Here is a 23967-nt window from a genome sequence, read left to right on the forward strand (position 1 = left end):
CATAACAACATGAAGGGTAGAATTGAGACATGTTTTTACTTTAACTTTCAACATTAGTACAAAAATGTATTTAAGAACACTGAATATAAATAGGATTGTTAGCCTGTGTGCATTCTGCACTTCACATTGTAATGGGTGGAGATTAACAAAGCCTAGCTAACAGGGATGTCCCACCATTGATACCAGTATTGGGTATCGGCTAGAACACTGCTCATGTTGTTGTAATACTATTTTAATATTATGGGCCCAGATACCACTTTACAGCAGCACTGTGTTAACCTCTGGTCAGCTGAGTAGGCAGGCAAAGGAGGAGTGATGTAAGCAGTTTGGAGATATTTTAGGATAAGCAGTGATGGCAAAGGTAGAGCAGACTGCAAATTACACTGCTAAACTGTCAAGATGAGAGGTGAGAAGTAGCTGCTTTAACGAGAAACAGCAACAACCAACTTTGCGGCAAATGCCGCAGAAGCAAGAGAAAATGTCCAGAGACAGCCCACTGGCAGTAAAAATAACAGAAGCTCTTACCCACTTTATTGCCCTTGATGACCAGCTGTAGATAATACGGCATTTTGTCCTCCTCTCAGTGTACTGAAGCTGAGGATTGAGATTCCTGGCCATGCTCACATCACAGACCCCATATTAGTCCCTGACAACCTAACCACTTTCCAAGGGACACTTCTGGAAAAGACTCCCAGTTCTGGCTTTGTTTGTGGAGTTAACCTGCAAAGACCATGCATCAGAGACTTTTGACCAGAGAAACAGATGAAGACCATGGCATCGAAACAGTGAAGGGAACCATAGCTGCAGCCTTCAAGAGACGCTTCATTCACGTGGAAAACAGTCACTCTTTTGCATTATAACTGTACTCAATCCAAGGTGTCTATGTGCCTGTCTGTCTGTCTGTCTGTCTGTGTCTCAGTTTCAGCATGGTCTGACAAAGAGCGCTATCGATGCATCCCTACTAGCTAAAAGGCCTAATTAAAATGTATACGTTTGGTCAGAGTCAGAATTTTTGGCACCACAGCATGTAAATGATGCATCCTGTACGATGTTTGTTTGGGAAAGAATCCTGTTAGACTTGAACAGAACAGTAAAAGTAGAGAACAATAGCTTCAGCATCTTCTTGTAGCTGCCGTTTACACCTGTTCCTCAAAATGTCTACGCACAGTTCTCAGCTGCGGCCCTATCTTTAGTGAGTATTTCATACCATCCATGTTGCCCCTGATTCAGTACAGGTCTGCATTTCATAATTGCTAATATGTTTTCCAAATGTGTCACAGTCCTATCCTGCCTTTCCATTGCGCCTTTTTCTAGTCTATGTATCAATACTCCATGCTGTGTAGCTGGTTCTTCCTGTCTGTCTTCCCCTGCAGGGCTGCAGGAAGCAGCGGCAGATTCAGGTCCGCCACCCGGCGCTGAAGAGATGAACGTAACTGAACTGAGTTCCTCTTTGCTCCATTCATCCCTCCTCCTGCTGTCCCTCCCTCTCCTCCTCCTCCTCCTCCTCCTCCTCCTCCTCCTCCTGCTGCTGCTGCTGACAAATCTCTTCTCTTGCCCCTCTCCTGCCTGAGGCTCTTGATGACCAAAGTATGTTGTCTCTGCGAGGGGAAGGCGGGAGGTTTAGACCCATTCACCAGGAGTCCTGGGGGCCCAGGTCGGGTCAACCCTCCCCATGTCAACTTCCTGCCTCGTCCATCCTTTAGCCCCACATTACGCAGGCGGGGCAGCGGGGCAGAAGGTGAAGTCTGTGTCCTCTCCATGGCACCCATGTGGTCTCTGTCTGAGGAGTGTGTGGTGTGTGTGTCAGCCTCCAGGAGCATCCTGGGAGAGATGCCATTCTTCTCTGAGGAATAAAACGTCTGCAGCTTCTCCAGACGCTCGTTGATGCTCAGGTGATGAGAGTGGTCGTCCTGCTGCCGGTTGTCGTGGAAGCAGTCTGACCCAGGGTCTGCCGCCCCGTCTGATTGAGTTGTCCTGAGCAGGTGTGTATGTCGGATCGGCCTCAACGTGCTGCTGTCTCTGATTGGCTCGGCGGGTAATGGGACTTGGCAAGGGGCGGAGTCACAGAGTTGAGATGCAGAGCTTTTAGGGGGAGAAAGATGGACGAGTTCCCTGTCCCCAAACACAGACACTGGAACACACAAACAGCCACAGTACAGACTGTCACACATTGAACTGTGGATGTGTGCAGCTTTTGTCTCTGTATATGTCAGAATCTGTACCTTCAGGAAACAGCGTCTCTCTGGTGTCCAAGGTAATGGCAATCTCCTCATCAGTGGCCCCATCCTCTAAAGACTGATGGACCGGGGACGGGGAGGGAAGGCGAGGTAGTATTGAGGGGGAGGCAGAGTGAGGAAGCTGGGGTAGAGATGGAGAGGGTGAGCGGTTCTCCGCATCCTCTCGGTGGTCCTTCCTGTGCAGGTCCTCGGGCCGCCTCCTGTTGCTCTGACATGCAGTCGTCTGTTGGGCTCTCAGAGGCCTGCTGGACTGCTTTGCACTTTTTTCATTGGACGGTTCATTCTAAAAAACAAGCGGTGATTAGTTGTCAGGAGGTCCAAGAATGTTTTCCACTCGCACAACCTGTCAGTGGTTTTAATGTTGATCAGTGTACAGCTGCTTAAAACAGTAGAGGATCCAGATGCTGAAAATGGTTAACTTTGCTGTTTGATTAATTAATTTGATTGATTAATTAAAAGCTTCTCTGCTGTAAAAACAGATCAGTGTTACAGCGGCCACACTGCTGAACTGGGCGGACTCTTACTTCATTACTATGAACAAGAGCACAGTCATTTTTAATCTTAAATTCAGCTTCCAGCAGACTTAACGGCTGAAACTAGTCCCCAGGAAATGTACCACTTACTCCTGTTCAAGTAACATTTGCTAAAAACTACAGTGCCCAGCTGTTTTTAAAATAAAACTATATCTATTTGTGACAGATTTTTGAAGGTCGGCTCAGTGCCACAGACAGAGCAGGGGAAGTCAAAAAGTGTTGAGAGATGGACTAAATCATTGATCATTCATTATGGGATTCATTAACGATAAAAAAAAAAAAAAATCTAGAACAACACCAGCTTTATCTATTTATAGAATATTATATTTTAACATTTGTAAATGATTGCTGTATTTGTGTTCTCGATGTTATTAACTAAATTACCTGTTGCTGCGTCTTTGATTCAGTGTTATTCCTCTCTCTCCATGTATTCTTGCTTGGAAGGCTCCAGTCATTGCTGTCAAGCTTCTGCCAAATCAATCAGTTTTAGCTGTTAAAACTTTACAGCAGAACATGAGAGTGGTTGTATTCAGTCTTTTTTTAAGGTACTGTTATACTGACCCACACGTGTTTACTAGGATTTCAGTGTGTGTGTGTGTGTGTGTGTGTGTGTGTGTGTGTGTGTGTGTGTGTGTGTGTATGTGCTTGAAAATGAGGTGTGAACCTTGCTGGCTTTGGCTCCTTTCTGGCTCCTGCTGAGCTTGTTGAGCAGCAGGTGATAGGAGGCCATGATGGCGGAAGGTCGGTTGGTGGTGAGCGTGTGTATGATTTCAGAGAGGGAGTAGCCCAGCGTCTCCGTCATGTATGCCAGCACAGATGAGTTGAGATCCTCTGGACACAACCTGGGGAATAATTTGAGCGTGGGATGGAAAAACAGTTAGAAAGATAGAGTGTGAAGAGTAAAGCAGAGAGAAATTTTAGGGGTCATTAAGGATTTGCTGGTAAGGATTGACCAGTAACTGAAGGATTTTGGTTTGACGATTTTCAACTGTGAGAAGAACAGAGCTGGACCAGTTCTTGCTTCATTCATGTGGATTTCAGAAAATGCATTATTGCCAGGAGGAGCCATACATGATTGCATTTCCACACTGCGTAAAGTGATAAAAGCCTTTTAGTCATGCTATAATATACAAAGCTGTTACCCGACTGACCACAAAAATTTTCATTTTGTTAGAAAGCTCACAGTGATTTCCTCTTTGGTTCTTTTGCCCACATTGTAATGCTTGCTGCAGAACTTTCCCTGAGGAGACTCTTTGTGTCTCACTTTGCTCTCATGGTACAAACATACACACTGAAGTTGAAAATATAGTGTATTATATTAAAAAGCAAACATGAAAATATCAAATTTTACTATAAATATACATTTTTCTCATGTTTAAATACATCTAGAATTGCTGATATAACTTTTTACAGCGTGAAAACTGTAAATTTGGCGAGATCTTTTACTAAGAGTGGCAGTTTATTTTATCTGCAATTGCTTTAAGGTATGTTTGTAGGTGGTATGTCAAAGTACAGCCACACAATAGCCCTCTACCTGTTTTTATGAGAGAGTGAGTGTAGTGGTTTCTTGGCATATCCCTCGTTGATCCATCTCTCCTCCATCGCAGCTCTGACACTGGGTCTCTTAGCTGGGTCTGGCTCCAGAAGAGACAACACAAATGCTGCCGCACCTGACGCAGGAGAACAGATGCAGGAGTGTAACATTTGTTGTCTTAATTTTCAGAATTTTAAATTCACTGATTTCTGCATTTGGTTTGGTGTAACCTCTAAAAATTTGATCAATTGTTTGATTGCTCATCGGGACAAACCCACGAGGAATGATCAACCAAAAAGCAAATTGTTAACAAAAAGCAGTGAAGTTGATGAGGTAAAACATTAAATGTATTGTCTTTGTACTGTTTTCAGATGAGTATATGTCAAAAAGGATTAACAAATAATGACATTCTGTTGTATTTAGATTTTACACAGCATCCCAACTTGTTTCAAATGCCCCCACGTGGCCGGATAATTCATTATTACTGGTTTAAATGCTATAATCAGTAAAACCCATGCATAAAAATCTAACTACATAATTGTCAGCATTCATCTTGGTTTGCAGCATTAACATCAGTCAAGACCGCACAGCAACAGTCGGTGCTCTAAAATCAAGCAACTGCTGATCAACACCCCTCTTGTTATAAGATTTAAACCCAAATGTGCTTGGAAGAGGTCATGCTTAACGGTCTGTACTTGTATATAAAGTGTTTCACAATGCTTCATATTTACCCCCCCCACACACACACACACACAGCAGTTTAGGATTGGTGTCTTGTGTGGCTAAAGGGCACTTTGACATGCAGTTTGGGTTTACAATCAGACCACCAACCAAGTATGTATTCTTTTTGATGCACTGTTAAGTTTGTACTATTCGTGCAGGGCCAAGGTTGCACAAAGACTCCAGCCTGCAAGACTGACGTCACTCACTGTGACTTCACTGAAACTGAATCAGAGACTACACCATGGAGAGGCAGGATATCCCTTCGGGACGACCAATTCAGCCTGTCAGCCTGTGACATGGAGCTGTCCTGTGACAGCCAAGCGGGGTTGATAGTTTGACTCCAGATGGGGATTCCTGATAAGCTCCACGGTCTGGAGGAGGAGATGAACTCGAACAGGACGGCCTGTTCAGTCACACAGCTATAAGCCAAGACTGCTTCATTCAATTTGCTGGTATCAGTTGCCTCGCTTTCAATGACGGGGTCAAAGCAGCTTGTTGCAGTCAAGGTCAGCTTGGTTTGTGTGTAACTGATAGAATCAAACGCACCACTTTAATCTAAAAGAGTGTGCAATAATAGTCTCTGTGGACAGTCTGTTTGCAGCGATGAGGGTCTAAAGTGATAACTAACAACAAATGAATGAGCTGACAGAATTACACATGGGCCAGTCTGACAAGAATTACTGTGGCAGAGGAAAAAGAGGGTTTGGATTGGTAAAAATGAAGCAGAGTTGAAAAACAGCCTCATTCAGAGGGAGGATACAGTCTGAACATCAATGTTGATGTCTCAGATGCCGCCTGTGGCAGCGATACTGTCACTAATCTGATCTTGACACAGTTTCAGAGCATCAGAGCTGGACTGGTTTTGCCCACAGTAACAGGAGCTATGTTTGTTTGTGGTGACGGGGCGCCATGAAGGAGTGTAATGGAGTGAGAGAGACCAAAATAAAGCAGAAACACAGACACTAAGGCCACTGTGTACTTGGTATAGAACAAGTGGAAGAAGTAAGAAATAAGCGAAGCATTTTTTTCCTTCAGTTCTCTTTCTTATGACAGGTCTGTGGTCTGTGGAGAGAAGACTGGATCCCAGTTTGTGTTGCAAAGAGTCCTTTAGCAGAGCTGGACAAATATTTCTCATAATTAGCATTAATGGGTGTTTAGGATATCACATTCAATTTACATCTGACTCAAGTGCTGACTGTGTAACCAAGGGAGACGCTTCCAAATGGAAATCCAAACAGAGTGAAGAACTTTTCATTTGGTCTTTGATATATGTCCCATTTTTATTTTGTCCTGCAGCTTTGACTTTTTACTGTACTTTTTACAAAAAATGCTTTACTATTTTAACCACATTTGGCCATGTTTATCATTACTTTTCTGTGGTTTTGTTTTTCCTTGCAAGTAGTCTCATTTCCATCTGGACTAAGAGCACACATTTACCGCCTTTAACCAAGCAAATTTACTCCTACACCTGTAAGCGATCTTATTTGTGCATTTGTGCAGTCCTTTTGCAGACGGTGATTTACCTTTGCTGACATCACTGGGGATGCTGCTGATCTCTCCGTTGACCATCTTCTGGTGCAGCTGTTTGATGTTGAAAGGCTCGACAGTGAAGGGCAGAGTCCCTGTCAGCATGGCAAACATACTCACACCTCTGCACACACACACACAAACACACACCCAAGTGAAATGTGAAGAAACATAAACACATTTACAAGATGCATACACAGAACTGTTTCAAACAGCAAATCACACCACATAAAAGCTTCAAAAGCTTTCAAAAATCTGCTGGCAGCTTGCAGCAGGCTGGAGAGCAGACCTCCTCAACAGACACACTGAGACATTATCACTTACACCGACCAGACGTCCACTTTGGGTCCGTACTTCCTGTGAGCAAGCAGCTCAGGAGCCGCGTAGGCAGGACTTCCACACTGGGTGTTGAGGAGCTCCATAGACAAAGATTCAGCCTTCAGAGTGTTACTCAAGCCAAAGTCTGTGTGAAACATCATCAGTTTAACAGTGGAGCACATGAACAGATGCACTAGGTTGCTAAGACAGGTTCCATCATGCTGATCTGTCCAACATTTTGCATGGGTAAGCACTGGAAAAGCAGGGATGTCAACATACCCACAATCTTTATGTTATTATGTTCATCCAGCAGGAAGTTTTCAATCTTCAAATCTCTGCAGAAGAAAAGAAGAGAGCTGTTGGGTCACAAAAGGAAGCATGTGGTATTTTCATGAGTTTTGTCCTTAATCCTACAAGAATTTCTAAAGCATTTTTTTTTCCCTGAAGATGAATGTTTTGGAGCAATTTACTTGACAGACACTATGGTGGTTGGTCAATTTAAGAACTCCTGCAATGTGTGTTTGGCCTTACAAAGCTTTCTCTGTGTATTTATGGAGAACCAGATGAGATGGGACCAGACTGGACCCACAGAAGCAAAGGAAAACCAACACTAAATTTGGGTTTGGGTAGAGCTCAACCTTTAAAAACACTGGTGAAAAATAGTTTTATTTGCAACTTCTCTGGATGAACATTTAATGGTAATTCAGCGGATTCATTTCTTTTGGACCCGCCATGATTTTCAATTCAAGCCAAAGTAAAATTTTCAGGCCAAAGTTGAGCTCTTCTTGACTTCATTCTCTTCCACCAAAGTAATATCTCTGTGTTCACCTGGAAAAGTTGCTTGACTCCCCTGAAAGTGCCCCAGCCTCTCCACCAACCACACGGCCTGCTCGAAAACTACCCAGCTAAATGAAAATCTGCGGTTAGGAGAGAGAGAGATCCCCTATAAACTATAGCCTGGGAATCAGCCATGTTCCTTTCATCTGCCTTCATCTAACCAACAGACACTCCGCTTCTCAAAAATCCAAAAGACCCTAGAAAAGTTCAAAGACAGATGGAGGGAAGAAAGAGGGAAAAAGAGCAAGAGAGAGTGAGAGCAGACATTGTCATAAAGGAGAAAATGTATGCGGTAAACCTACTGGATGTGGGTGGCATGAGGTGCATTTAAGTGCAAATTTTCCATTTATTTCCAGTTTAATCATCTCTGTGTGGGACTGTGGTGCAGAGTGTGAGTGCGAGCGAGTGTGTGCATGTGTGTGAGCACGTGGGTGTGTGTGTGGGTGACAGAGAGAGGTGCTATTGAAGGGTTGAGAGCGACATCGTTGAGGGACTTCATTAGAGAGGAAGTCCATGATGTTGTGATGATGTGTGAATCATGGCGCCGGCGCAGGATGATGAGGTCATTGCCTGGTAATCACATTCCCACCTTCAGAGGAGCCAAGGTCTTAAACCAAAGCCCAGCGCTGTGCATATTGTGTGTGGCTGTGCAGTAAATGTGTATGTGTATGTGTATGTGTATGTGTATGTGTGTGTCTGTGTGGGTATTGGGTCTCCAACACCTACACATACTAAAATGCCACTAAAATAACACTCAGCTCCCACACTGCTCTGTGCCATATTGCCTTTCTTGCAGCGTTTCCTCCTCTGTAGGCTGTTAATGCCCTGCAAACTACTCTGTGTGTGTATGCATGTGTGTGTGAATCTACAAAGTCTGACCTTAACATCCACTATGCAACAGCTACTGTGTGCAGGTAGGTTTGCCTCTCTTGCCTACTGGTGAGTGACATGTCGAGACAATAACATTTTCTTAATTACACTTTATTGTTTTTGCCAAATCTCTAATTCCTATTCTAATTCTGCATCACATGTACTCTTACACCAGCCCAGCAATCATAGTTTGGATCATCCTATAAGGTATCTAGGTTTCTATTGTTTCAACAGCTTATATAACCTGATCCATATCCATTTAAATGATGTACGGACAGTCTGTCTCTTCTTCGGAATCGTCTTCTTGTCCATATTCAAGTGGCTAACTCCATTCAACAGTAAACTCAACACACATCTTTTCACATCAGCATCCAGCATAGTCTGCCCTAAACTATAATAAACTATAAGCTATAATAAACTTTGACTTGACTTGAAAATGATTACATGTTGCCTAGATGTCTAAAAACTTTCATCTTTCAACCAATTTTAGCCCAGGTGCAACTTAAAACTTCACTGACCGACAGATCATGAAAGAAACAGTTCAACATTCATTATTATCAGATAGCCTACTTACATTTACTATTTACTCAATGATGCAGTTATTCATTTAGTCTGTAATGACGATGAGCATCACCGGGTACCACAGCACAAAGTTTTGTCTTCAAATAGCTCAGTTAAAGTAACAACACTGAAACAATAATATGCAATGGTAAAACAAAAGCAAAGCTTCACATTTGAGAAGTTGGAAATGGCAAGTGGTTTGAAATTTAGGCTTGAAAAAAACAATATGCTTATGAGTCCATTAAAATCCATTACTTTCTGGGTGATAAACCAACAAAAAGTTACAATTCTACGTTATTTCCATGCCCCAACACACAGCAGGTCACTCAGAGACCAAAACCTGATCTGCTCTTTTCTCCTTATAGAAAGTCTGGTACAGTAGTGACTTCAAACATGAAATCAGACTTAAAACAGGCAGGATGCCAATTATATATAAACTATTCTGTATGTTTTTTTTTATATAAGGTCGCCACACAAGGGCAAAAGATTAGGCGTGGATCCTGTATAGAGTTTAAAAAAGGACTGAATATATATCAATCAATCACAAAGGAGACTAAACAGAGAGGAGCAGTAGTTAGAGGATTCATGAGAGTGTGCAGAGAAAGAGTACCGCAGACCTACTGCAGGTTGTGTGTATGTAGTCTCACCTGTGCACGATGCCGTGTTTGTGCAGGTGTTCCACTGCAGAGAGGATCTGACGGGTGTAGCGCCGCACCTCCCTCTCCTCCAGCCTCTTCCTCTCACAGATCCTGTCCATCAGGTCTCCTCCAGCACAGAGCTCCATGGCCATGTAGTAGCTGTTCTCCGTCTCCAAAGTCTGATACACACACAGTCATTCATGTGTGTATTCATTCATCACTTTATGTGGACTGTACATGCATGTCTGATGGTTTGTGTGTGAGTGTTGAAGTATGAACATGAACATGTGTGTTAATATATCATTGCTCGACCTCTAGCAGGATCACAATGTGAGGATGTCGGACCATCTGATGAATTCGAGGTTCTCTCTTCATGTTCTTCAGCACGTACGAGTCCTGCCGCGCTTTCTTCTTGTCAATCACCTTTATGGCCACCTAAACACACGCACAGAAACACACACACACACGTGTAAAACAGGGCTCAACTGTAACAGTTGCCAGGTTGCCATTGGCAAGCATTTTTAGAAACTGGCAGCCAATACTGAGTCTTTGGTTGCCTTCAGTGGCAACTTTGTTTTTAACATATAAACAACAGGGACATAAAAGAGCCAAATGTGCACCCCAAAATAAATGCAGTTTTAATATTTGTTGCATTGGTGACATTTAAATCTTGCTGTTACAGTCTGAACCAGAGCTCAAAGCAACACGACCAGAGGCAGTTCAACAACACATTGATAACACTTTTTTAATGTAATATTTTCATTATTAAGCTTATGTATAACTGCATAGTATCTTAATTACTCTAAATATAACGTGACCAAAAATGGCAACCAAGCTGATGCCTGGTCACCAGCCTGGTAACCACTGAACCACTTTCAAAAGTTCGTATTGAACCCTGAAAACATTTTTTATTTTTTTATTTTTTTATCTTAACTGATCAAGGTAAAGTCAAATGAGAACCATTTGGTCTCATTTATTAAGAGTCTGCTTCTTTACTTAAAAAAACATCCTGTGGTCTGCAACAGTGTGTGTTTAAACATGCAGACTTGACCTCCACAGGTGTTGTACCTGCAGAGGGCAACAAGGGTTAAGAGGAGCAAACACCCACGGAGATGAGTTTGGTTATTGCTATGGTAACCAGGTCAGGGACATATGAGCCGGGGTCAGAGACTCAGTGACCGATGAAAGAAAGTTACACATACATTTACTCTCTCTCTCTCACAAAGGCACACGCACACGCACACGCACACACACATTTAGAGCCACAGCATCAAAGGCAGACAAAGAATGAAATAACTAATATATGCAAACATTAGCATGGTTGTGTTTTAGCTTATAGGCAACATTATACATAATTTGTCTGCATATTTGCTTCTTTTATTTGCATAATATTCATAAGATTAATGAGAACACAAATTCTAATTGCATCTTTGCAATCATGACTACATCTCTTTCGATTTTTCAGCATTTTGTTTTTATAGAATTCCAGATATGCTGAGCAGAAACGGAAAGTTTGTTCCCGTAACATCCCTTTAAGAGTCATGGTTATGAAATGAAGTAATTACAGATGAGGCCGACTGTGTTTTTGTACACATAACAAGAATAATAATAGGCCACTGCCTTCTTCGAACCCAACTGAGTATAATTATCAGTTAGAAGTCCACAAGGCACAAGTTGTAAACATGTAATCATAATCTTGTATGTGTGTGTGATATTTTCCTTAGTCAGCGTGCCTCCCATGCAGTCTCACTTCATCTCTGCTCATTCTTATTCTCAATCCAGGGAGAGAGCACCAACCTTTTCCCCTGTGCCAATGTGTAGCCCCTCCATCACTTTGGCAAACGACCCCTTGTTGATCATTTTCCCCACCAGATAGGACCCCACCCGTTTGGAGTGGGGGAAGCTCCGCAGCAGCTCCCTGGGGACCTTCAGGGAGGGCAGAGGCAGCCGCTCCCGGCCCAGCCCCGAGGCCTCCCACTGGGACACACCGCGCTCTCCTTCGCCCCCTCCTTCCGCCACCATGTCCTCTGGAGCGGGCTTCACTGCTGCAGCTGGCATCCTGGACGGGGCCCGGGCCCCATGTGGCTGCCTCTCACAAGCACACGATCAAAACTGAAAGTGGGACAGTCCACGTTGAACACACATGCACACATTGGTTGGCTGAAGAAGGGAAAATGCTGCTTAAAAAAATTCCTCTTCAGGAGCAGGTGCGTGTCCTCTGCTGCAGATTATTGTCCTTCCACTGTTGGGTATGAATATCCTTTATTCCGCTGTGTCTGAGGGAAGATTCCTCTTTTCTTCTTTGGTATTTTACCTTTTAAGAAACAAAGTGCCTCAAAGCGTCTCTATTCCAGTCCAACTGTGCTGCATGCAGAACTGGCTCCTCTCACCTTCTCTCCCTCCGTCTCTCTCTGCCGGTTAGTGGATGATTAACTGTTGTGTTCTTAGGTCAGCTCCAGTGATGAGGAGGACATTCTACACCGTAATTACCCCCCCTTTGCACACACTAAAGGTACACACAGGATACTCACAGTTACACAGTAACCATGCAAACTTTCTTACCTTGCTTCCCTGGGTTCCCTTTAAATTCTTAGTTTCTAATTCTGTTCATTTCAGTTTCTCACTGACAGAATCCGGTCATTTCCTTCACTGTGAGGACAGATCGGGGTTGTTATGATACTCATTTGGATGGAAAAGAAGGACATAGGAGGGAGACAAGTGGATATCAGCTGAAAACACTGCAAACGTAAAAATTTAGGCCCAGGATTTTTGTTTTTTTTAAGTATCTAACTAACTAACTAACTAGGCTTCAACCTTTACAGGAATTTAGGGAAATACCCTTAATCGCTTACTTACCAAGAGTTAGATGAGAGGATTGATAGAAGAAGATAAACTGTGTTAATTACTGAGCTTTCGAGGTGCTGGTAGCTGGACAGAGCTGTGCTTGCTGCCCCCCCCCCCCCCCCGTTTCCAGTCTTCATGTTAATCTTAAGATAACCATCTTTTTGTTGTGAATGTAGCTTCACGTTAGAGTGACATCTAACTTCCCATGTAACTCTCAGCAGGATAAAATATATATATACATTTCCCAAAATGTGGACCTATTTTTTTCCTTTCGTTTTATTATTTCATACAATGGTTAATATACACATCATAATATGGCTTAATAATGGGAGCAATCCAGTTATAATGCAAAAACTTTTCCTAATACTACCTCTACAGCTACTGCCTCCATCACTGACCTCTGAAAGGTAATTATCCTTTGTTTAGCCCGGAGAGGTCAGAGGTCAGGGTCAACAACAGATCAGCACCCCTGCAGCTTGGGGATTCAGTGACAACCCCTCAGCGGGGCAGATATCTGCTGCCGTATTACCAGGAAATCTGCTTCAGAGCCAGTTACAGTTTCCATGATTTTACTTGAATGCTGAGTTTATGCGATAATGGCCATAATTTCAGGTAAAAAACCTATGTGGAGTTAGAAGGTTTCTAAGTGATATCAATGATGTGATAAAACTGCAAAGAGGGATCAGAGCCACAGAGGCATGCGTCATGACAGAAGCAGCAGTGAGGTTTTGTGCTGATGAGTGATGGCCAGCATTTAAGTATGTCTGCTTTTCTGCTACTGTGTGTATTAAAGTGTGTGTGCATGGATGTATTTGTGTGTGTGTGTGTGTGTGTGTGTGTGTGTGTGTGTGTGTGTGTGTGTGTGTGTGTGTGTGTGTGTGTGTGTGCGTGCGTGTGCGCGTGTGTGCACGTCAGGGTCAGATTGCAGTGTGTTGCTGCTCGATTCCTCCTCACTCAGCTGATGAAAGGAGGGATAGAGCCTTATATCCGCCATGTAATCCAATACACTCACACACTCTCAAACACACACACACCCTTACACAACCTTTAACTGAGCGACTGTAGTAGCCAAGTGAAGCTTCTAGAGTTACCTTATTTTGTTTAAAACACGTTGATACTGTATAATTTGATTTGGCATTCAGAGCACACACACAGTTGCGGCAGCCATGACAGTTTTGCTAGCCTTTGTGTGCACTCAGGCACCGTTAAATTCAGTGTAATCACAATTAAAACACTTTGTCAGCCACTTTCCTCCCTTTAGGTGACCACACCAACATTTCAAAAACGCTTTATGAGATGCAATCGGCAATGCTGACTAATTCAGGTCCAAACGGCTATGATTAAAAAGACACATAAATCTAAATATCACCATTACTGTACGCTGGTGTCAACAGTTTTTCCAGAATATTCTGAAACGAGCCACCAAACATAAAGCAGTTCACCATAAGTGGTTTCACATCGTACAATCCACAATGCTGCGAAACACTAAACCAAACCCCTTCAAGAAAATCAGTAATTTTCCTACACACATCAAATCTCACATCTTAATCTCTCTCTTCTTCTTCTTCTTCATGTGTGTGTGTGCGCTTATACGCCAGGAGCCCTACACTTCATAAACGGGTCTTAAGGCCCTGGCGTGTGTGTGGGAGGAGGTGTTAACACACCCTCCCTAATACCGGGGAAGGGTGTCAAGCTGCATCTGGCTCTGTATTGGACGGACGCAGAGGAAGAAAGAAAGAAAGTGTGACACAGAGAGCGTGAAGCGTCCATGCCTGACAAAGTGACGGATGGGGGACAGGAAGTGAGTGAGAAACAAACAACTGTAGAGAGAGACGGGATGAGTGAGAAGGAGAGAAACCGAGCTTCACAACTGAAAAACAAATGTGAATTAATAAGACCTCAAGAGGCTTTTTATATAACCTCGGCACTGCCATGCTTAAATGTTTTGCAGAGGCTTTTTTCTGTGTGTGTGTGTGTGTGTGTGTGTGTGTGTGTGTGTGTGTGTGTGTGTGTGTGTGTGTGTGTGTGTGTTTCCATGGTTCAGAAAAGGTCATTCCCACTGCCAGAGACCACAGTCTATTTGTGTGTGTGCTTTTATGCATACGCGTATTTGTAAGCTGTTTCGAAAAGCTCTGCGATGTGTGTACGCTCTGCAGATTGTGTCTTTGCATCTGCACACACGTGCATACATAAGCTTCATTTGCATGCCTTACAGTATAATTATGCGTGTATACAGTATACAAGTCGAGTGCGTGCGTGTGTGTGTGTGTGTGTATGTGTGTGTGTGTGTGTTGCGTTGGCGCAGAGGAATGCTGGCTTGCCTGTAGGACTTGGCGACCTTCTCGGCGGTCACATTAAATGAGAAGAGAAACCCCCTTCTGCTTCCTGCCTGTAATAAATGGATCCCCAGCAACCATTAAGGCATATTTTAACACCAAATAACTCCCCAAAACCACACTAGAACAGACGCAGGCGACCCCCACCCTCTCACCATCTCTCTCACTCTCTCTGTCTTCTACTCTACGTCTTTCATTTCTCCATCTGCCTTTACACACAAAAAAATAAGTAAGAAGTAAATGCTAGAAAGAGATCTTTTTGGTGGCACAGCATGAAGTGCTTCACAGTCGTACTTTGTAGCCTGTTGGAGTGTTTAATGAGAGTTATAACTCTCGACAGCAGCACAGACTCTCTTAGAATTGACCTTTTCTTACCCCGTCTTCAAACGTTTTAAGGTAGACACTTGGACGTTGTTGTTGCAAATACAAAGTTACATTTCTATGTTGACAGTATGGCTGCAGATCGGATGTGTTCTGTGTTTCACTGTGTTAATTACTATAGACCCTCTGAGTAGCCTCACACACTTAATGTACCATTGAATGCTGAAAGATGGTGATAATGGACTTGTTACCTCTACAGTACGAATGACCAGTCATAATTGGGGACATGACAGGGAGCAATGAGGAAAAATGCAGCATATTCAAGGTGCGAACTGCAAAAAAAATTTTTAGAAATCCATTGCATTACAGAATTATTATTCTGCTTTCTTGACGAATCATATGGTTTTCTTGGGGCTCATTAGCAAATGCTCCGTGGCCCAGGGTGTTGGTAACCACTGCTTTAATGGGACAAATCCACTGTAAGGAGTGGCACTGTCATAAAGAAAGAAAGAAAGAAAGAAAGAAAGAAAGAAAGAAAGAAAGAAAGAAAGAAAGAAAGAAAGAAAGAAAGAAAGAAAGATGACCTAACTGCTGCATTTAACGCAGTCAGTGACAAACATTCTGGCCATTATGCAAATCTTGAACTTGTAAATACATACATGTGCGGTTATAAATTCTATGTGTGTAATCCGGCAAATTAGAATCTGCTGTGGTCAAATGCATTTCTCATTACATAAGAAGAGAAGAGAAGCGGGCCACACAGCAGATATTCATGGATAGAAACAAGCTGAACGGTCCGATTTATGATGAAAACATTAAATGAAACGATTACAAGCCAGCCGCAGCTGAATGAATGTCTTTGTCTATGAAGTGATCTCTTTTCCTCAATCGAGTCAAAGTAGCTATGGATGTGTTGTAAAACATGCGCCATGTGATGATTTATCCTGTCCTAGTAGTTTTTGATGGTGTTTTCTGGGAAACACGTGTTGAGAACCACTGACCCACATGTTCAAAAAGGAATCGAGTTGGTTTTGAACCTGCAAGTCCAACATGACCCAGCTGAAATATTAAGACATGTTTACAATATGTCATTGTCCAGCTCAGGCAGACATTAGTATTAGTCCCTGTCTGCCCTCCAGTGGACATTACAGACTGATGCAAGGACACCGCTCTTAAATCCAACAGCTCGACTGAAAGAAAGAATTTATCAGCAGATGAACAGAAAAGGGGCCATAGTCCGACTCTTCCCCCGTCCTTTGCTCTCTCTTTCTGTCTGCGTGTCTCTGAAGAATGCACATTTCTCCAGTTATACTATAAAATCACTAATTAAGGGACACATTCAAAGAAAGTTTGGTATCAGTCCCACAGCGAAAAACCTCGTTCAAATTCAAGGACACTGTCCAGTGTAGCTCTCTGGCCTCACAAGGCGTCACTCTCACCACCTGCATACGTAACCCACAGCGGAGCGAAACAAGTGTGTGACACGTTAACACTCATTGTGTAACGGTTATTGTTGTCGAAAGGGATTTGGGGAAATATAGAAAATAAGTAACTGAAGTAAGCGATGCAGCTTGAGGCAGAGTGAGTCACTTCATCACAACATAACTCCTGCAGTGGAGCAAATAGCACAGGCTGGTGTTGTATAACAGCATGAGAGGATGCATATGGACGGACTAGCGGCAGAAATAACTGATAATGGTAAAGAAGACTGACAAAGGTCAGAGCAGAGAAAAAAGAAGTGCATATGCTTTTGATGAACTGATATTAAAAAATAATGCTTCCTTCCAGGATTGGACCTTCTAGAGATGATGTCACTGTCTGCTCCTGCATTATCACTCTCGGGGTGGGGGGTGGGGGTGGGGGGGGCTGGCTGTCAATCCTTGATGACTTCATCGGCTGCCGCAGACTCTTTCACGTGTCATCATCTGTCAGGGACACCCGCCATCACTTCACCGTGTCATCATCAGTCAGCGCGGCGTAGCATGCTTAGCGTGTCATCGAGCAGCGCCTGCATGTTGCTGTGGTTGAGACCTCTCATGTTCTGTGGTCTCTGCTTCAGTGATGCTGATTGGAAATGGTTCTCCATGGGTTCTAAACAGACAAACAACACGCTGCACTCTAAGACTTTAAGCTGTGTGTCTTCCACATTATACAAGCATACAGCACACAGACCAAAGCGCTGCTGCCCACAGACACATTTCAATGAGATCAGGTTCCTTCAACACCAAATTCAAGCAGAAACGGTGCTGAACTGCCTCTCTAAACAGTTATGGGAAGTGTGTTTTGTGAAAACATCATGTGCCAAGAAAAACTGAAATAAAGAAAGGGCAAAAAAATTAAATAACACGAGTAGTATTGCTTTGATTTAAGGCTGTCTGAATTCTTAACTCAAGTCTAGACAGTGTGGAGTTTTTTAAGTGTTGAAGTATCAGATAAACGTGTCTGCAGCATCACTTTTCCAACATTTCAAACGCACAGGAGCTGAAACACGTTGAGGTATATCAACTGACTGATGTTTCTGAAACAACAGTAACACTGAAGCTGAACACTGTAATCAGGGCCGTATCTGGGATTTTAGAAACAATGAGGATATTAATCTGAATTCACACCTGTGACCCCACCTGTGACTACATGGCAAAAAACTGAATTCCTTCAATTTAAATCCATTGTTTCGCCAAAAATAGTTTAGAGACAATATCCTGAAATTAAAGAAAATCAAAATCAGCCTTAAAAATCTGTAAAATGTGAAGATAGCTAACCTGAATGATGACCAAACTGTTATGTAACTGTCTGTTGGTGTTGAGTTCTTAACAAAAAGCTGACTTTTTGTTCTCAGCTTCACTGGCTGTAAAAGTCCTTTTGTGCTGTGTGAATGTTCACTGTGTGCAGAGTACTGAAGATCAAACACACACACTATCACACACACAAACACACACACAGACTCACAATACATATCCATAAAAAATGTCTTTCCCAGAGCTTCAGTCCATCACACTCTGCTAATCCCACACAATCCTGACCAAGCCTGAAATGGGAGTTTGTGTCACGGGTGGCTTAGAGGTTTTCTACTGTCAACAAAACACTGACGAGAGAGCGAGAGAGAGAGACACACACACAGATAGAAAGAGAGAGAGAGCGGGTGAAGAAAAATAGGCCCACAGAAAGAAAGGGATGAAAAAGAGCCCACCCCTTTGAGCTGAGAGGCTGAAAACAGAGCGTTGTAACACCAAAAAGTGCACTCCCACTGTCGCTAATGTGGACCGTGTGTGTGCAGATGTGCGTCAGTGTGTTTCTGTGCATGCGCGCGTGTGCCTGTGCATGTGTGCGTGCAGATGTGCGTTTGTGTGTGTGAATGGAGCTGCCTGCTGCGCCGCTCCCAAATTGAAATGTGAAAGAAACGTGTTGGAAGGTGATGACAAGAGTGAAGTGAACCAGTCGTTTCCTGAAGGCCCAGGCCAGATGTGTCGCACACAGAGCCTCAGAAATCTGCAGCACATTTCTGTTTAATAACCAGGATATTTAACCAGGGCAGGCGGGAAGGGCGAGGAGGGGGACTGGCAACTGTGGCTGTGCTTTTTTGTGCATGTGTGTTTACCTGTGCGCACAAATGTGTGTGTGTGTGTGTGCAACATGTTTGTGTTTGCTGGGGAAATGTATGCGAGTCTGTGTTTTGGGGCTGGATGGGCTGTGTGGTTTATTACTTTAATTGGACGTTTGCAGAGTGCAGAAAGTGAAGGAAGGGGAGGAGGAGCGAGACGACAGAGAGAAAGAAGCCTGACAGACTGATGGCCACACCTCCGATCACCACTCAGGACACACACACACACACACACACACACACACACTGGGTCTATTCCATACTGTACTCAGCTACTGACCACAATGCCCACTGCTTCCTCCAGGAGCAAGCACTGGCGCCTAGAATAACAAAGAAAATATTCAGCTCCATACTGTCTGATGTCTTAATATTTCCAACCCTTCTGTTCTCATATACGCATGATTCATGGACTATAACTTAGAAATACAATCAGATCCTTTTCCACTGATCCTTCTGCTAGTTAAATAAAGCTTTCTGAGAAGTAACTGCTGGAGGAAATAATGCAGGGGTGCTGCAGATTCTGCTGAGGCTGGTATACTGTGGGGACAGTATATGGGATTAAAACAGCCTCAGAAATATTCACAAACAAATGTTTATCTGGAAATCTATATTTGTACCTCATTTTTCATCATTTGTAAATCAATTTAGCATTTTTCAGTGTATATATTTTTGTGGGTCTCCACCTATTTATGTGGATTCTTTTGAGAATTGTGTCAAATGCAGGGAAGGCTGAGCGCTTTCCAGTAGATGACCGTGATACAACCTCAATAAATGGTGGCAGCAGCAGGACTAGCCTACTAGCTACTACCTATCAGCTTTTTTGATAGTGTCCTTTTTAGAATGATGTTTTTATTTGCACTTTATTATGAAAGGTCACTCAGAGCCATAACTTAACAAGCAGACAGTGTCTGAATGTTTGCTTTCTTTTACACTACTTGCTTAGTCTAAGTTTAAACTTAGTCGTTAGGAACATTAGCTATTGTGCCATATTCCTACAGATCTGACGCAGATGTATACAGTAGCTGTCACAATAGCAGCCATGCCATTTTCCTTGTTTTCTTTGGTTAGTCTCCAATGAGAAGGCAAAGTAACGGCAGCAGCCTCGAGACTGACACCTGAACAAATGAAGACTTTGATCATATCATCACAGGAGAAAATTATGATGAAGCCAGTGTAGAGATAAAATTTTATGAATTTGGTTATACCAAGACACTCGTAAATAGCAGAGGGTAAGGACTTTCAGGCTTGTGTCAGTCTAGTCTGTGAAGCATTAGGGTTCTGCTCTGAATGAGATATTCTCTGACAGTGATCACGCCACACGCAAGAGACCGCCACATGTGACTTAGAGCCTTAAAGGGAAATTCCACTGCAAAGTAACATTAAACTCATTTACCAGATTGAGCCATAACTAATTAGTGTGTGTAAAGCTGGAAGCTGGAGCATGTGCAGTAGTTTAGGGCTATATGTCTGCCTTATGATATGTACAGAGCTGGCTGTGAGCTCCTTTTTCTTTATACAATACAATATAAGATAGACCAAGAGTGGAACTCCCCTTTAACATGATTCACTCTATAACAATAATTGGATAAAGCCCTTTAGATGCTTAATGCATAGAAATGCTTAAGATATTCTCACTGACATGACATCTTATCCACTCTAACAGGCGGTATCTCCACCAGAAATAAAGCAGAGATTTATTTAGAGAACAAAAATAGTTGTCATTTTACCTTCTAGTACTTACTGTACCCTTCCAAAGGAAATGAGAATTTACTGGTCACACAAAACAGGCATTACTGACACACATCATGTATTTATCATTCAAAAGAAAAGACAAGAATAAAAATGACACAAAAGCAAACAAAAATGTAAAGTTGTTGTGATGCTGAAGGTATAATATTGTTCTTTGTGATGGATACATTAAGAGAGCATGAGGCAGACTGTGGGTCACAATCTTGGGCTGGATGGGAGAGTCTATTGTTTAGGTGGTACTCTCTCCTTTTCTACCAGCCATGAATGATTTGATCATTCACCGCTGCAGCCACAAAGTGAGAAACATCAACAGTGTGAAGATCATCACAGCAATGAAGCAGAACGTACCAAATTATATTTTACAATCCAATAAACAAAACTGTCCTCAAAGGAAAACCGGGTCCCTGGGACAGTGTTTGAAGCTATCTCCAAGCTGTTAATAAAGACAGGGCCTGTAGAGTTTTTTACCAACATACAGGCCTACATTTCATTCAGTGCCTGAAAATTAGTTCATTCTGATTTGTGGCAACATAAGATATCATAAATTAGAATAATTACAAGAATTTATTTTACATCAATGCACCAAAAGTTAAAGAATGCAATGAGACTGAATAACTGTTTGTAAGTTGTCAAACAGCAGCCAAATGATAAGGAGTACATGTCTTTTTCAGGCAGCGCCTCAGTGACATTTCAGACTGTTCAATCCATATGGAAACCTTCTTCTTCTTCTTCTTCTTCTTCTTCTTCTTCTTCTACTTCTTCTTCTTCTTCTTCTTCTTCTTCGTCTTCTTCTTCTTCTTCTTCTTCTTCTTCTTCTTCTTCTTCACCTACTGGCATCCATAAATGTTACATTACTGCCATCTACTGGTAAGTGCTTGGTCATCCCAGCTTTTGTGAATTTTGTGCATCACGCGATGGCGCATCTCAGTGTCAAACAACCCGTTCTCACATCCAGCTCATCACATACGAACGCTTGATCAGGGCCCCTTGGCATCACTACTTAAGTCACTGGGTATCTCTTTGACATCATTTTTCAAAATGCTGGGTACTCTGATAACATAATGCTGTTACAAGATCAGCGTCATCTATTGGCAACATCCAACATGTGAGAAAATACAATCTTAAAGTTTATTCTTAATGTATGCTTATTTGAAGAAACATTTCAATATTTGGGGATATACATTATTCACTTTGTTCCCAACAGTTAGATGAGAGGAGCCCCACCACTCCCATGGTCGTGGTCAACAATTTCTTGGGCAACAAGGCCAACATTCTTGACCACCATTAGGATTCTAGACCACTTGGTTAAGTGCTAGGGCGGACAGATGAACTGTTCTTCAGGATACATCATGTTAATTTCGTGAGCTTTAGGTGTTGGAAAGCAGATTTTTAAACTCTGATCAGAGCCAGACTAGTGACCTCTGCCTGCTTCCAGTCATTGTGCTAAGATAATTTCCTCTTGTATCCAGATCTGTACTTAACAGAGACAATCCAATCCATTGCAAGTAACAATTTAATGCATTTAAAGGCTTATTAGATGCTAAAATACTGCACAACTGTATGAAACACAAACAGACTTTTACAACTCTGGAAAGTGATCACGGTGGCAGCCATCTTTTTTTCACACTGATCCTGAGGTTAACAGTAGAAATACATTACAAACTAATCTGACAAGAATGTGCGCTTGCATGTTGTTTTAAATTATCTAATATTGCCAGGCTGCCACACTGTCTTGGCAACAAATGGCCTAAATCTGTCATTAAAGGCTAAAAGCTCACTGGTCCAAGTCTGGGTGCTGACACGGGCCCAAAGCTAGCTTTAGTGCTGCTAACTGAGGCAGAATTAGCAGCCCAAACTGGCAGTGCACAGTCAAAACACTAGCCGATTCTAGCGGCTGTAAATGGGCCACAAGTAGCTCACATTTGGTCTGCTGGTGCCAGAACACGACCGTGTGTGCCGACACTCAGCCACAACAGGACCGACATAACTTGGGTTGGCTTGTGTCATCAGCTGCTGCATGTGAACGTAATTTTCTACCCCAGAAATGCTTCCACAATCGGCTGCAGCAGGACAGTGTGAATGGCCACATTGTACACACTGAAGAAGAAGAGGTGTAGTTTGTTTGGGCAGGAGGAAGCTGCTATTTACACAAAAGGTGTTGGACCAGCACACATTTAATTGCTTTGGCTTGTGCATGTCTGTGAGAGTGTGTAATGAGAGTGTTTAGTTGTGTAAGCCTGTGTGTGTGAACATAATCGCCCATGATATACAACATTATGGCCGTTTCTTAATAGCAGTGTTTTAAGAACAGCCATTAATGCAGCTTGTAAAATATTCCCAACACCACGCCAAACACTCGCTTCAACTTCACCTCCCGCTTTCTCTCTCACTCCCTACCTCTCTCCACCTCGCTCTGCCCCTCTCTCTTTCCCTCACCTCATTTGTGGGAGAATTTATTTAACTCGTTAAAAACAATTCTCTGAATATTCCCAGCTGAGTGACCAGGCTTCCGTTTTTTTTCCTCCTTCATTCTTTTCCCCGTTCCCTCTCTCTAGCTTTGTTTTTTTCTTCTCTTCTCTTAAACTAACCTGTATAATGTTGTCAGAACTGCTTGAGAATGAAGTGCTAAGTGTTGCTTTTTATGGGGAGGAAACAGACTGGAACAGCGGGTGTGTGTTTTCTGATGCCTAGTACACACACACACACACACGCACACATATATACATATGTACATACACATGCACACACATGGGTACACATGCACGCACATACACTCTGAAAACCTCAGAGTGAATATGTTATGAATTACATTGATGAGATAGCCCCATAGCTTGAAGCTAGTAGATCATTAGCGCTTGTGAGTATGCGTTGGATTTTGGTATGTGTGTGTGAGCATGTGATTGTGTGTGTTTGTGTGTTTTTAGGGCTGACAATGTCATTAAGGCACCTGGTGAAAATCTGTTCTCAATTGTTGTGGTGATTTCTGCTGTTTTAATTTGGACAGTAAAGGCGCTGCCAGCTCTACCCGCCGTGATGCCGTGACCACTTAGCAATGTTAACTCCATTCCCATGCACACAAACCCTGTAGGCTCAAAACACACACGCACACACACACAAACACATACACACAGTTTTGTGTATCGTGTCAATAAAAGCTCAGCTCATAATTTGTTTTCCAAAATCGCAATGTGTCATGAGTGAGGAGTCTTTGTTTAAAGGGTGTGAATAATGTGCAGAAAATTACTGAATAAAACTGTCTTTCAAAGCATTGTAAAGCAAAACCTGATGCCCTTATATAAACTGACACCAGGAGTGCACATAGAATGAATCAACAAAATGGA

The 23967-nt window shown here is 42.7% G+C and overlaps 1 protein-coding gene across 1 annotated transcript; it reads right to left on the reverse strand.

Moving 5' to 3' along the window:
• Window positions 1-1322: 1322 nt before the first annotated feature.
• Window positions 1323-11836, reverse strand: LOC139348111 (hormonally up-regulated neu tumor-associated kinase). The gene is made up of 12 exons (XM_070988060.1): window positions 11576-11836; window positions 10091-10213; window positions 9788-9957; window positions 7152-7207; window positions 6879-7017; window positions 6551-6678; window positions 4305-4440; window positions 3435-3612; window positions 3155-3238; window positions 2358-2520; window positions 2223-2282; window positions 1323-2131 (listed from the first exon to the last, which is right to left on the reverse strand). Exons 1-12 carry the CDS (start codon window positions 11834-11836, stop codon window positions 1323-1325), a joined length of 2307 nt encoding a protein of 768 aa, XP_070844161.1.
• Between the last annotated feature and the right edge of the window lie 12131 nt (window positions 11837-23967).

Source organism: Chaetodon trifascialis, chromosome 19 (genome assembly GCF_039877785.1).
Source record: "Chaetodon trifascialis isolate fChaTrf1 chromosome 19, fChaTrf1.hap1, whole genome shotgun sequence".
Classification (NCBI taxonomy): Eukaryota; Metazoa; Chordata; class Actinopteri; order Chaetodontiformes; family Chaetodontidae; genus Chaetodon; species Chaetodon trifascialis.